This window comes from Dipodomys spectabilis, unplaced genomic scaffold (genome assembly GCF_019054845.1).
Source record: "Dipodomys spectabilis isolate Male_0828 unplaced genomic scaffold, ASM1905484v1 ptg000140l, whole genome shotgun sequence".
Classification (NCBI taxonomy): Eukaryota; Metazoa; Chordata; class Mammalia; order Rodentia; family Heteromyidae; genus Dipodomys; species Dipodomys spectabilis.
This window is the reverse complement of record NW_024870817.1, coordinates 39,689,973-39,703,488: the sequence shown is the minus strand read 5'-3', so window position 1 is coordinate 39,703,488 and position 13,516 is coordinate 39,689,973. Positions and strand designations below refer to the sequence as shown.

General features: G+C 38.4%; 1 protein-coding gene across 2 annotated transcripts; it reads left to right on the top strand.

Moving 5' to 3' along the window:
* The first annotated feature begins 709 nt into the window (after positions 1 to 709).
* On the top strand, positions 710 to 10,495 carry Gzmk (granzyme K). 2 transcript variants are annotated; one of them, XM_042691089.1, is made up of 5 exons: positions 710 to 864; positions 1,120 to 1,267; positions 6,721 to 6,871; positions 7,642 to 7,911; positions 10,115 to 10,495. In XM_042691089.1, exons 1-5 carry the CDS (start codon positions 804 to 806, stop codon positions 10,274 to 10,276), a joined length of 792 nt encoding a protein of 263 aa, XP_042547023.1. In that variant the 5' UTR covers positions 710 to 803; the 3' UTR covers positions 10,277 to 10,495. The 2 variants fall into 2 exon arrangements, with proteins under 2 accessions (XP_042547023.1, XP_042547022.1); XM_042691088.1 differs by having other exon boundaries at positions 711 to 864; positions 6,718 to 6,871.
* Positions 10,496 to 13,516: the final 3,021 nt, after the last annotated feature.

The following is a 13,516-nucleotide window of genomic DNA, read 5'->3' as shown; positions in this document are numbered from 1 at the left end:
ATGAGAAGAAGAGAGACTGAATCAAAATTATGTTGTCAATATTCTTCTTTGATATTATTATTAAATCTCTCCAAATGTAACTAATTATGACCAAATTTGGTCACATTTAGAGGAAATGGAAGACTAGGAATACATTTGCTACCAAACATACAGCTATACATTATTTTGTATAATATATGCTAAAAAGAAAAAAAGCAAATCCCACATCTGACCTCTTATGACAAACCACAGATGAATTAGGAAAAATGTATACTTTTTTTAAAAAACATATGATCTGGGTTTCTCTATTAGTGCTCAGATTAGCTAAGCTATGTAAAGGAATCATGATTTGTTCAAGGCTTTCATGTGTATCTCCATCAACATGAAAGCTATGTCCAAATGAAAAACAGAGGGGAATTAAACACAATCAATATCATGTTGTGCCAGGAAAATTGCTTCAGAGCAATGAGCATCTTTGAACTCTGTCCGCAACTTTATGGAGTTCTTATGGGCTTGGGTATTTTTTTAAATTTTTGTCCACTGAGTATTCATTCATACAGATATGAAATGGTTGCTTCCAGCAATGAGTTCTTCATTGCACATATACCCCTACCAAAATGAAACAAAACAAAACACCATTAACAGCACAGAAACTCCCCCAAACTGATATATACTTTGAAAACTTGGGTGTGAAAAATCTTACCACTAGAGTGATTGAGGTGAGAAAGTTAAAACTTGCAAGAATAAAACTGTCTTCATAATCTTCTTCCTCATTAGTTGAACCAAACTAGTTCATCTGGATTTCTTAATTCTAAGTCATAAAAATGACTATGTTTTCTTCCTTTTTGTTTGTCCTAATAGCTGGGGCTTATATTACTCCAGAGTGTAAGTATCTTCTATTCCTGCAACATGTCAACCTTAAGTGAATTTCTAGTGAGTTTATGTTATATTGATAATGAACAGAACTTTCATGATTATTTCTGTCTCTCTCAACTGCTACATGTTATCCAATTGTTGGTCAATAATATTGGAATAACTAGTTGGTAGGTTGCTTTGAAAATAATCTAGTGATTATCATCAAAAGAATTACATGTAACTGCTTGGATCTTTTATGTGAATTCTTTCTGCTTACTTTTGTAGGTTTCAGTATGGAGATTATTGGAGGAAGACAAGTGCGGCCTCATTCCAGGCCATTTATGGCTTCCATCCAGTATGATGGCAACCATGTTTGTGGTGGCGTCTTGATCCACCCGCAGTGGGTGCTAACGGCAGCACACTGTCATTCTAGGTAAGTCACCTGCACTTTTCTACACATATGTCTTTCTACTTTCTTCCTTATATCCATACCTAGGATAAAGTTCAATTTATAAATTAGGCACAGTAATTGATTGGTGACAATAATAATAAAATAGATTATAGCATACTATAGTGGAACTTATTTAAACTTTTATGAATTGGTTGTTGCTGGATTTGAGATTTTTCAACAGCAAATTTTCACAAGTAATTGAAATCCAGGAGCGTGAACCTGTATATCAGGGTATTGAGAATTAGATATCTGTTCAGCTACTCTAGCGTGCTTGATGCATTTAGTAAGCACAAGTACAGTGCAGCCAGTAGATTTTACAGACTCTTAATTAAGTTCCTTAGCCCCATCCTTTACCTCAGACATCTGAAGTCCACGGTTTGGAAATCACAGCTGTGAGGGGTAGCAGCTTTCCCGGGTTGGGCATAAGGCAGAAATTATACAAAATTTGTAAAAAGGAGAAAGCTACTGCAGAAAGATCTTTAGAATGAGAGCTTTCTAAAGACAGAATCAACTACCCCAAGTCCCTTTCAGCCTAGGAAGACCAAGAGATCTGCTTCAGCTAGTGAACCCATATTGATTACTACAATCCTCACAAGAGGAAAAGCAGTATAGAGCTAATTTGGTATTTGTTGTTGTGTTAGCTTCGGTTTTCTGGTGTTGTTTTTGTTTGTTTCCTTGGGTTTCTTGTTTGACCAGCTGAGATGGAGCCTTCTTTGCTTACGATCATTGCAACACTTAATTTACGAATCTATCTTAAACACTACAGTTTGCTATATGAAATGACTTGCTTCTCCATGCTTCTTCAAGAGTGTTGTTGATTGCTCCATTTTAAAGGAAAAATTTGAATGCACACTGGAAGTTGTTTTTTTTTTTTTTACACTGGAAGTTTTAAAGCTTGCAAATAGGAGAGAAGACATCTGTTTTATGTCTGACTAGCAAGATGCTGATTTCCAATTTCATATGGTTACTTCACTTAACCACCACTACACCCCTACCACTATTGTCCTTCTCCCCAAAGCACTTGAAATTTTCATTCAGTAAAAACTATACCCATCTTCAACTATGCTTACAAGGCACATTCAAGAGACTCCACCTTCCCACACACAGATCTTCCCTTACACATGCTCAACAAATGCTACGTGGAAAGAGGGAAACAAATCCAAAGTTTGTTTTTACTAAGCTTGAAAGATGTGCATAAAGTCCTTCACAAATCAAAAAGTGCCATAGGATGATAAATAATATTAAGTTAAAATTTAAGTATACCCACTTCCACTTAACTCAAGAGAAGTGGATTCCCAAATTGGAAAATAAGATTACTTTTTTTAAAGACTGAAGAGAAGTATTAAGAGTTACAAAATAAATAAACATAAACTATTGCTAAATATCATCGTAGATGGCTAGAGTGTAAAGAACTCTAAAATATGTGGATTAAATTTCTTCTACAGGAAACTTGGGTGTAAAAAATGTAGGCAGATCAGTGCTTGGAAAAATATTAAGCCTTATGAAATTCAAAATATTTATGAAAGAGTTCAATGATGGCTTCCCACAAATGTGCTCACAAGTGTCCTGTGAGAATAGTTCACTAACCCCAGGCTGCCCGCTCAGCACACAGTGATGAAGTAGGTCAAATCTGGGATTGTGCTTCCTTCTCTCCACCCATCCACCCAGTCCCTTCCTTAGTGTCCTGGCCCTTTATGAGTTGCCCTGACAAATACAAGATAAATGGGTACTAGGCATGGTGAGGTGTGCCTGTCACTGCAGCACTTAAAACACAAGCAAGAGTTAGGTTAGCCTAACTCTAACTTTTTTGACTCTGTCAAAAAAGAGCAAGAAGAGGAGGAAGGGGTGAGCAAGAGGAAAGGAAAAGGATGTAGAAGGAGGCAAAGAAGGGAGGGTGGGAGAGAGGAAGGAAGGAAAAAGGAAGGAAGGGAAGGGAAAAGAAGGGAAGGGAAGGAAAAGATAAGGAAGGGCAAGATCTTCCTGCATAATCTCATTTTCAACATTTTGACTTACCATAAGCAAAATTCTTACCAGTTTTCCACAGTCCTAGGACCCTCCAAGGCCCTCCCTCAACTGAGCCTGCTTAGCAAGTTATTAGATGGGACCTTCCACGGCCCTATCTACACACCCTTACTCCATCTCAAATATTCCCCTAGCAGAGGGGGTAAGGAGCCTCCATGTCTCCTAAACCTCAGCTTCTTCATCTGGAAAACAAAGGTCATCGTCAGACCTGTTTTCCTGGGCTGTTGTATGAGAAAAATGTATAAAAAGCTTAGCACAAAACAAATGGCCTTGAAAGAGCTTATCAGGTCTTAATATACTGTTACCTGTGCTTTCCATGGGAAAGCACATGAAGAACTTCTCATGAGCCACTGGTGTTGATGGGATGTAACCAGAAAGGTCTGGTTCTCATAGACAGCCTGGCCCCTGCCCCCCCTCCCTTCTTCCCCCCCTCTCTCTCTCTCTCGCTCTCCTCCTCCCTCCCCCTTCAAAATATAGAAACCCTGACAATGCTGCAAGCCAGACCTCAGGAATGAGACTAAGCAGGATCACTGACGAGAATGAAATCAAGATGACCAAGAAATAAAATACTCAGGAAGACTTGATACAGGGCTAAGAGCAAAGGAAAGAGCACTAGACTTGGAGTCACAAATGCTGGGTTTCGGTCCTAATTCCCCAATGTGCGAGCTGCGTCACCTTGGACCACTCTTATAAGTGACAAATAGCCCATAGCCTTAACACTGAGATGGGTGTGGTTCTGCTCCATTGATATGTTTACAGACAATTCCAGCAGACAATGAAATAAGAACCTTGCTATAAACAATACTGTGGCTTCACTCTCCATGTATTTCCATTCTGGATAAGGCTGTGATGGAACACAAGAAGCTCCTCCCCTCACCTTGACAGTACTAGGACTTGAACTCAAGACTTTATGCTTGCCAGGATCTATCCCTTGAACCATACCTCCAGCCTTCTTCACCGTGGTTATTTTTGAGATAGGACTATCACATTTGCCGAGGCCAAATTGTACTACAACCCTTTTATTTATACCTCATGCCATTTCTAGGATTCCAGGCATATACCACAGTGCCACGCTTTTTCTGTTGAGATGGTATCTCCCAACTTCTATTTCCCAGCCATATCTAGAACCGCAAACCTGAGCTCAGCTTCATGTGTGGCTGGGATGACAGACATACATCATTGCATCCAGCTGTATTTGAGAAGAGGGGCTCATGAAGTTTTTAACCTAAGCTGGCCTCAAATGCCAGGCCTCCTGATTTCTGCTTCCTAAGTAGTTAGGATTACAGGTATGAGCCATCAGTAACCCAACTAGGAAGCTCCATTTTAAACAAACACTTCCAGGTGATTCTAAAATAGTTCTAAAAACTATTCTTGGAGATCCCTGTGTTGTACAAATAAGTAACTCTGCTATTGTTACTTCTCTCCGTGAGTTCACATCTAGGTTTAACTAAAAAGGTAGAATCTTACAACTCAGGTAATTCCACATATGCCTGGCCAGAAAACTTGACTATAATAAGACAGATAACAGTTGAAGGGTCTGTAGAGTTGTAAATTCAGAAAGCATAGTAATCTGTTTTGGTGGTTTGAGTGTTAGCTTGACCCAGGGAAGACAAAAATATGCAAAAAAAAAATTTCAAAAGCAATTGCGAGTCAAGAAAATGAATAAAAGATGAAAGAAGATTCTACATTTTCTCAGCACCTCCTCCATCAGAATTTACACTCCACGTTTGTAACTCACAGCCTCCCTGGGTGCTATTTCTGTACATCGTCACTCTTCTGTTAGAGCGTTAATCCTGCAACTTTTATATTATTCTTACCTCCAAAGCTTTAGTGTTAGTAAGTACATTGAACTTGAATTTAGATCCATTTTTAAGAGATCCAATCCCTACCCTATGAGAAATTTCATCCCATTCTTTCACAATAGGCTAAGATTTCAACTGATAGAGCTAGAATTCCCAAAATAAACCTTTTTGGTGAAAACCAAGAAAGTTTTTAGGCAATCATAGGCCTGCCATGTGCCAATCCTCCAAACCTGAACAATCATTTCTCCCATTTCTCTTTTTGCCCTTTGTATTGTCTAAAGAATCTCTACTGTATATATGAGTGCTTCCATTGGACTCTGTCTTGATGGAGTAGCAAAGAGTTATATGTAAATGAAGAAATATAATTGTTTTTACAAGAAAGGCTCTAAGGTGGTTTCTACAAACACAGGTTTCCAAAATCTCCCACCCCCTACCCCTACCTGCAAATAATCACTTCTAGTTGTATCAATGGCTATAAATGTAATTTTATCAGATACACAGACAACCAGATCAGTTCCAGTATCATTACTGAAACACTCATAGTAAAGCTGTGTACGGTCAAGGATTTACAATTTAAAAAAAAAACACAAGAAGTATTTCCTCACCTGACTCTCCAATTTACACTCTATAAATCTCCACAATGGAATTACTGGTGGCTACTAGCCTTGATGTATCTTCATTTTGTTTTAGCATGTATTCAGGACCTACAGAAGTTTTCCTTTCGTGTTTCTAATTCAGGGACAGGGCTTTGGGCTTATTTCAGTGCCATGTAACAGCCTTGTGCTGCGAAGTGGAGTTCTCCACATACAGACAAGCAAATGTAGAGCTAAGTCTTTACCTTCATTATTGAAACACTTAATATTTAGAAGATTGAAAAGTTCTGGAGATGAATGATAATCACAAGCAACAATATAAATGTAGATAATGTGATACTAAACATATACTTCAAAAAGGTAAAAATAGAATATTTTGTTGTATATATTATTTCTTTGTTTAATAGTGTATATTAAATTGTATAGTAAGGGCGTTCATCATGACATTTCTGCATATGCACACAAATTTTTCAACACAAGAATCCAATGTATATCCTATGAAATGAACAATTGTGAGGGAAGGGGAGGGGAAGAGAGGAATGGGTGGGGATGTTGAAAGATAGATTGTATATAGATTGAAAGATAGATTGTATTTATCGGCTGACTTGTTAAATGGCAATTCTTTTGTACAACTACTTAATTTTTTTTATTCTTAATGGTAGTTGGTATAAATCTTAGACCATAACTCAAGAATATAATTTCCTGTTATATTCATGTAAATGAGCTCAAGTTTGATGTCAACCTGGAGTAAGTCAATTAGGATTTCACTCTTGTTTTCTCATAACCAGGTTTATATTCTAATATTCTTTTGCAGGGAAGACAAATTGGGCTGGGGCAGGTTGAGGGAAGATGACTTGGTCCTTATGTGGTTCATTTTTGGTGTAACCAATGACACCTCTGTTGGTTTACCAAATCATTTCGAATTTCTCTCTGATTGTGTATGTATTTCTACCATGTCTGCTCACACCAGTGGATTTGGAAATCATTGCATTACATCCATTCTCTTTGCGTTTAGTAGGTTTACCAATGGCCAGACCCCCACAGTGGTTTTAGGAGCACATTCTCTTTCAAAGAATGAGCCCTCCAAACAAACATTTCGGATAAAAAAATTCATACCATTTTCAAGATTGCCATCAGAAGCTAAGTCGAATGATATCATGCTGATAAAGGTATGTGACATTGTTTTTCTTCCATTTGTATTGCATTCTATACAGCATGACCTAGTTAGTTAGTTAATCAGCTACTTGGAAAGATTTGATTAGCAACTTTCCATGTTTGAATGCATATAATATTATTTTGTATGTTACTCCATATACTTTCTTAGAAGAAAGAATAACATATCACAAATAGATCAAAACTATGTTTTAGACATGAAAACCAACTCTGATGCTCACACATGTAGGAGGAGACTAGTCCAGTAGGCCCAGGAATTCACATTAAAAGCTTTCTTCTTCCAAATGTTTTTCTCATTATCCATGAAAAATGCAGCAATTGTTTATACAAAAGAGCCAACCAAGTGACTTCCAGGCTCAGAAGTGAGTTACAACCTAGTCTAGACCATTCTTTGATAGTCCAAATGCAGTCTAGACCATACTCCAGAGTTCTATCCAACAGGAAACAGCCCAGCCCTCAATGTCAAGACCTAGGGTTGTCAATCCACAGAAAGCCACCCAATGCAGGGCAAAGGCCAGTTTGCTTGAGACTGGACAGAATTTTTTCTGTTCTGCACATTCTCCCTCCCTAATCATCAGTGAGTTCCATAGGGATTACAAAGCCTGTTCAGAAAAGCAAAGATCACAAATCTAGCTGTAGGCCCCCATCAAAGTAGATTCAAGAGAATGGGAGGCCCTCCAAAGGCAGGGAACACACACATAATGCAATCTAATGATGGAATGTTGCTGAAAAAGGATGATACTTTACTCATTTTTCCACCTATCAGCTTCACTCAGCTGCAGAACTCAACAAGCATGTCCAGCTACTCCCCCTAAGATCCAAAAACTATATTAGAGATGGAGCCAAATGCCAGGTTACTGGCTGGGGATCCACCAACCCAGATTCGTTAAACATCTCTGATACCCTGCAAGAAGTCACCATTACTGTCATAAGTCGAAAACGGTGCAACAGCCAAAGCTATTACAACCACAATCCTGTTATAACTAAAGACATGATATGTGCGGGAGATGTGAGAGGCCAGAAGGATTCCTGCCAGGTAAGAGTTCTCATTCATACTTCATTCAGCTTGTTGGAACTGCTCTCTGCCTGTTCATGAACACTGAAGAGACGCCTGGAGAATAGGAAGCCTCCATTCCAAAACTTCATTCTCCACCCCCAGCCAATGTCAATAGGAAGAACTTTCCCTGGTGCTTCAGAAGCACTCATTGAGAGGTAGTTAGGGTAAGAGACTACTGTTACAGGCTTTCTATGAGAGGTTGACCATCCTTAGAAAGACTACCAGTCCTGAGATGACTTTTACTTACCCAAGAAAGAATCACCCTTTAATCAGTAGAGAGGTCTTTTAAAATGCAAATGCAAAAGGCTCAAATACGCAGTATTTGTTTCTTAAATAATGTTGACTATCTTAAGACTATTTTGGCTACTATTACAAAATACCACAAACTAGGTGGTTTATAACAGAAATTTATTTTTCATAGTTCTGGGTTCTAGGAAGTCTAGATCAAGATGCCAGCAGAGAGATGTCTATGAGGGATTCCTTCAGCTTCATAGATAGCTTCTTTTCACTCCAACCTCCCATTGGAGGAAGGTGGGGTTCTCTCAGGACTCTAATAAAGGCCCTATTCCCATTCATGAGAGCTCTTCCCATAGCCCCTCCCCCCTTTGCTACCATCATCCTTGAAAGAGTACTTGAACATCCATGTCCTTTGGAGGTAGGAGATACAAATATTCAGACCACATAGGACTGACAAAAAGGAACACAGATCATTATTTTTTCAAAGCCTTTAGTTCATAGCAACAGTAAGAAAAAACACTGGGTACATGTTTATAGGTGATAAATGCAGTACCGGTAGGTTACTTGTTTTTAAAAAATTAGAGTGCAATAGTCACCTCCTATTTTAGTAAGCATTAGGGTTCTATAATGACTTCCTCAGTCCTAAGAATCTACGGTGTTCCAAGGCTGTTATCCTCCTGATAATGTGATCACGGCCAGCAGGCCAAAAGGCCCTGCAGTTTGCCATGTGACTGGCCGCTGAGTCAGGTCTTCACATACGAAAAATGGCTTTTTGCCTGAAAGTTTATACTATCCCCTCCAAACTTGTTCACATGTGACAGAATTGAGTTACCTGTTCTGTTGTTTGAGCGGGTCCTCAGAAACCATCTCATTTGGCAAATGCAGAATACATGCATAGCGCTGCATCTACCATCTGAGGATGCAAAAAAAAAAACAAAAAGTAAAAAGATACAAAAGAAGACACAGCCCCTGCCATATAGTCATTTACTATACTATGCCATTCTTTTCTGCTGTTCTCAACTTATTGTAGGCTCATAAACACCAAAATGAAATGGAGATTTTCATTTCAATGAATAGTTTCATAATAGACCCACCTATTCTTTAACAAATAAATCTCTGTAGCCAATGATTACCAAAGGAAGGTATGTGCACATACACATGGATACAGACAGAATGAAGACATAAGGTGAACAGAGACAAAGTCATAGAGACAGAGACAAAGAGAACAACAGACAGAAACATTCTCCTAAACATACAGAGAACCTACATGAATAAGAGGTAGTATCTGGTACTTTTCAGATCACAAAGGCCCAGGTAACAATACTTGGATCCATTCATCTATTGTCGTGTACCTCGGCTAATTCCATAGCTTGGTAATTGTGAATAGTGTTGCTGTAAAGGTGGGTGTGCATGCATCTTTATTGTATGTGGTAAATAGATACAATGGAGTATTCTTCAGCAATAAAGAAGAATGATATGTTGTCTGCCGGAAAAATATACGGAACTGAAGATTGTTAAATAACCCAAGCAAGACAAATATCACATATTTTCACTCATCTGTAAACTCTAGATCTAGAAATAATGACATGATTATAAAGAAAAGCAGTTTGGAGGGGAACCAATAGAAGGGATATATGGAAGACAGAGGATGATGGGAGTTTAACATAACCAAAATATATGATATGTATCATAGGTATGAAAATAGCATGTTGAAGCTCACTGAAAACTGTTCAAAAGTAGAGGAGAAAGAAGGGTTAAGAAAGAAAGAAAGTGGGGTGAATTCGATCAAAGTATATTTTATGCGTGTGTTGACTATCACAGTGAAACCACTGTACAATTAATTTATGCCAAGAAAAATATAATAAAATACTTGGACAATCAACAGTTGGTGACAGAAACATCTCAACAGCTTCTCACAAGTATCTGCTCATTTTCTTCTCTCCAGGGTGACTCAGGTGGTCCCTTGATCTGCAAAGGTATCTTCCATGCTATAGTCTCTGCAGGTCATAAATGTGGTATTGCCAAGAAGCCTGGAATCTACACCCTGCTAACCAAGAAATACCAGGCTTGGATCACCAGCAAGCTTGCCCCTTCTCATGCACGTTGAAACTGAAATGACTTTCTCACATCTGCCAGGTCCTTGCTTCATTTTTTTCCCCATGGTATTCTTAGAGAAATGGCAGGATATACACACAGCAGAGCACAGGCAGAATAAATTTGTGTACCCTGAAGACTCGGTTTATTAAGAAATCAAGTTCTTTCTCATGTGTATCACGGATGTATTTTTACCATGTTGATATCATTCTAAATAAAATTTAGAAGACTCTGTTTGTGTTTTATGGAAACAGTAATATCCACCCCCATTCTGCCCACAGTCCCTAAAGGACAATTAGGTGACTACACAAGATAATAATGGCACCATCTTCCACATGTTTATAGTGTGATTTCTGCCACATCATTCCAACTTTTGGGGTTGTTTTAACTGTTGAAAGAATGTTTAATGTAGTGGTGCTGTGGCTGAAGTGGTAGAGCACTAGTGTTGGGCTGAAGAGCTCAGGGACAGCACCCAGGCCCAGAGTTCAAGCTCCATGACAGACCAAAAAAAAAAGAATGTTTAATGTGAGAGCTACCCTCTTCAGAAATGTTTATGGGTATAATACAGTATCATTAATTATAGGCAAGGTCACCTCCAATAGATCTGTAGAATTTATTCATCTTGTAAAACCACAACTTCATATTAGGTAAATAATAGCACCCTATTTTCCCCACACATGCTCACACACCCTTACCCACAGCAGCTACCCTTCTACTCTGCTTCCATGAATTTGATTATCCTATTGTAAAATAATAAGCAAATACAAACACCCAATTCAAAAAGAATCCAGATCTATACAAATATTCTAGTCATAATTATTTTGTCACATTTTGTTTCAGAAAGAGATTAATACCAGGCACAAAAAAATACCTGGCATAAAACAAAACTTAAAGTAAATTGGTAACCATTGAGGAGCAAAAAGAAAAGGAGAATAAGAAAAAGGAGAGGAAAGCCACCTCATGCGGCCTTCTGAGTGTGGTTTCACACTAAACATTAGCTAGCAGGATTCACATTAGCTCTATGCTTCATCCACTGTGCAAAGATGGACACAACCTGTTCTGTCAACTGCGACATCCAGGATATAAAAATAAATCGTTTGCCCAGAAGTAAGGTCCCTGGTGACGGAACTGTGACCTAGAGAGGACTTTCTTTCACAGGTCTCTTAAGAAGGACACTGTGATGATGTACACAAGATGAAATTATCACACGAGGCCTCAAAAATATGTAAATTTGAGGTGCCAATTAAAAAGTACATATAAAACTGTACCAAATTTTCCACATCTCTATCAACTCTACCAGTTTCCATTAAGCAGAAGTTATTTGAAATACAAACTGTGCTATCCTCTTGGCCAGAAATTCAGATTGAATAGGCTTGAGATGAGTCTGAAAGTCAGCAGCATCTTTTGAAAATAATTCAACTGACTCTGATACTTTAGAAAATCTGAAAGACACTGATAATGAGCATTCTTAATAACATCCTACAATAAAGACAACAGTAAGTGTCAGGGCATTTTAATATAAATCCTGATAATGGCTGAAGACCAAAGTGCAAGTCATTGGAGGGCTCAGCTGGGTTGGGCTGTCATCATCCAGTGATTATTTTAAAGAACAACATCCTTTAAATTTCTTTAATTTAAATTTCTTTATGAAGATTTATATCATCATAAAGCTATGGCTAATAGGACTGCTGAGATTGTCTTCAGTCCAATTGATGAGTACCCTGAGAGTTGTATTTAACTATTGGATGTTAATAGCCCAATCAGTCCAGAGTACCAGAATAGAAACTACTTTGAATAGATACAGAACAGCTGACAACTCTGAAGTGGTAGGCTAAGCAGTGTCTTGACCAGCTGCTGCTGATGGGGGAGTCTAAGACTCAAGAGCACCTCTATCCTTTCAGGGAATTTGTATATTGTTAAATTTATTGGGTTTTTTTGTTGTGTTTTTTTTTTTTTTGTCAGTTGTAGGGCCTGAACTCTGGGCCTGGGCACTGTCCCTCAGCTCTTCAGCTCAAGGCTAGCGCTCTGCCACTTGAGCCTCAGCCCCACTTCTGGCTTTTTCTGCTTATGTGGTACTGAGGAATTGAACCCAGAGCCTCATGCTTGCAAGGCAAGCACTCTACCACTGAGCCACCTTCCCAGCCTTGTATATTGTTAAATTTATAACAATATTTCCCATAGCTTTCCTTAGCTCCTTAATAAAGACACATAGCACATAGTATTTTAAGTTAGAGAGGTTTGTTGTTGATTCTTTTTCAATATATATTTTTATTGTAAAGATACTATACAGATGGGTTACAGTTACATGAGTAAGGTAATGAGTGCATTTCCTCTGGAGCATTGCTACATCCTCCTTTGTTTTTCCCCTACCATCCCTTCCCTCCCACCTCCCCAACTCCTCCCTCCCACCTCACCATCAAAGTTGTAAAGTTCGTTTTCAACATAGTGTCTTGTACATCTCATTTTTACAATGGGTCAACCTGTATCTTTGTCTCAGCATTCTGTTATTTCCCTTCCCCTCCCTAAATTAGAAAAATGTATATACAAGATGCAGGGCACTGGAATCAAATACAGTGAAAACAGGGGTTATACCAGGGGGAAGAATATACAAAAGAAACAAAACAAATAACATAGTATATTAAAAACAATAGCAATAAAGACAAAACCTCTGTGTCCCTATCTTAGGGTTCATTTTGCTTAGCATAATCTTATATGGTCATGTGTACATAGCTTTTGACCTTTTCTGCTTGTCTGGTAAGATTATCCTAGACATTTTCTTTGATTCTTTTTCTATATGGAAAAGGAAATCGAGACAAGTGCTCAGATTTTAAAACTGCTCAAAGACTTCAAAGGGAAATGATTTACTGTTATCATTCTGAGTCATCCCACAGGGTCCCTCCTTTGAAACTATGGACATGGGGTATTTGCCTTCCTCACAGATACAAAAGAAGACTTCATGCTTAATGTCTACCCTGCTTTAATAAAGTGACAAAACTAAAAGTCATTCGTTCAAATAAAGACACCAAATAAATCAGTACTGATTCGGATAACCCATTAGTCCACTCTGGGAACAGTTGGCAGAATCAGCCCTCCCTTTGGATTCTGCCTCTGCTTATACTGAAATTAAAGAGCAGGACTTCAAACTTGCCTGTTGAAAGAACTCATTAAAGGAATGCTGTTCTTGGTCAATCAAAGCATCTCTCCTCCCTTGGTTAAACTCTTAATTGGGAAAGAATACTGCCATAGACTAAAT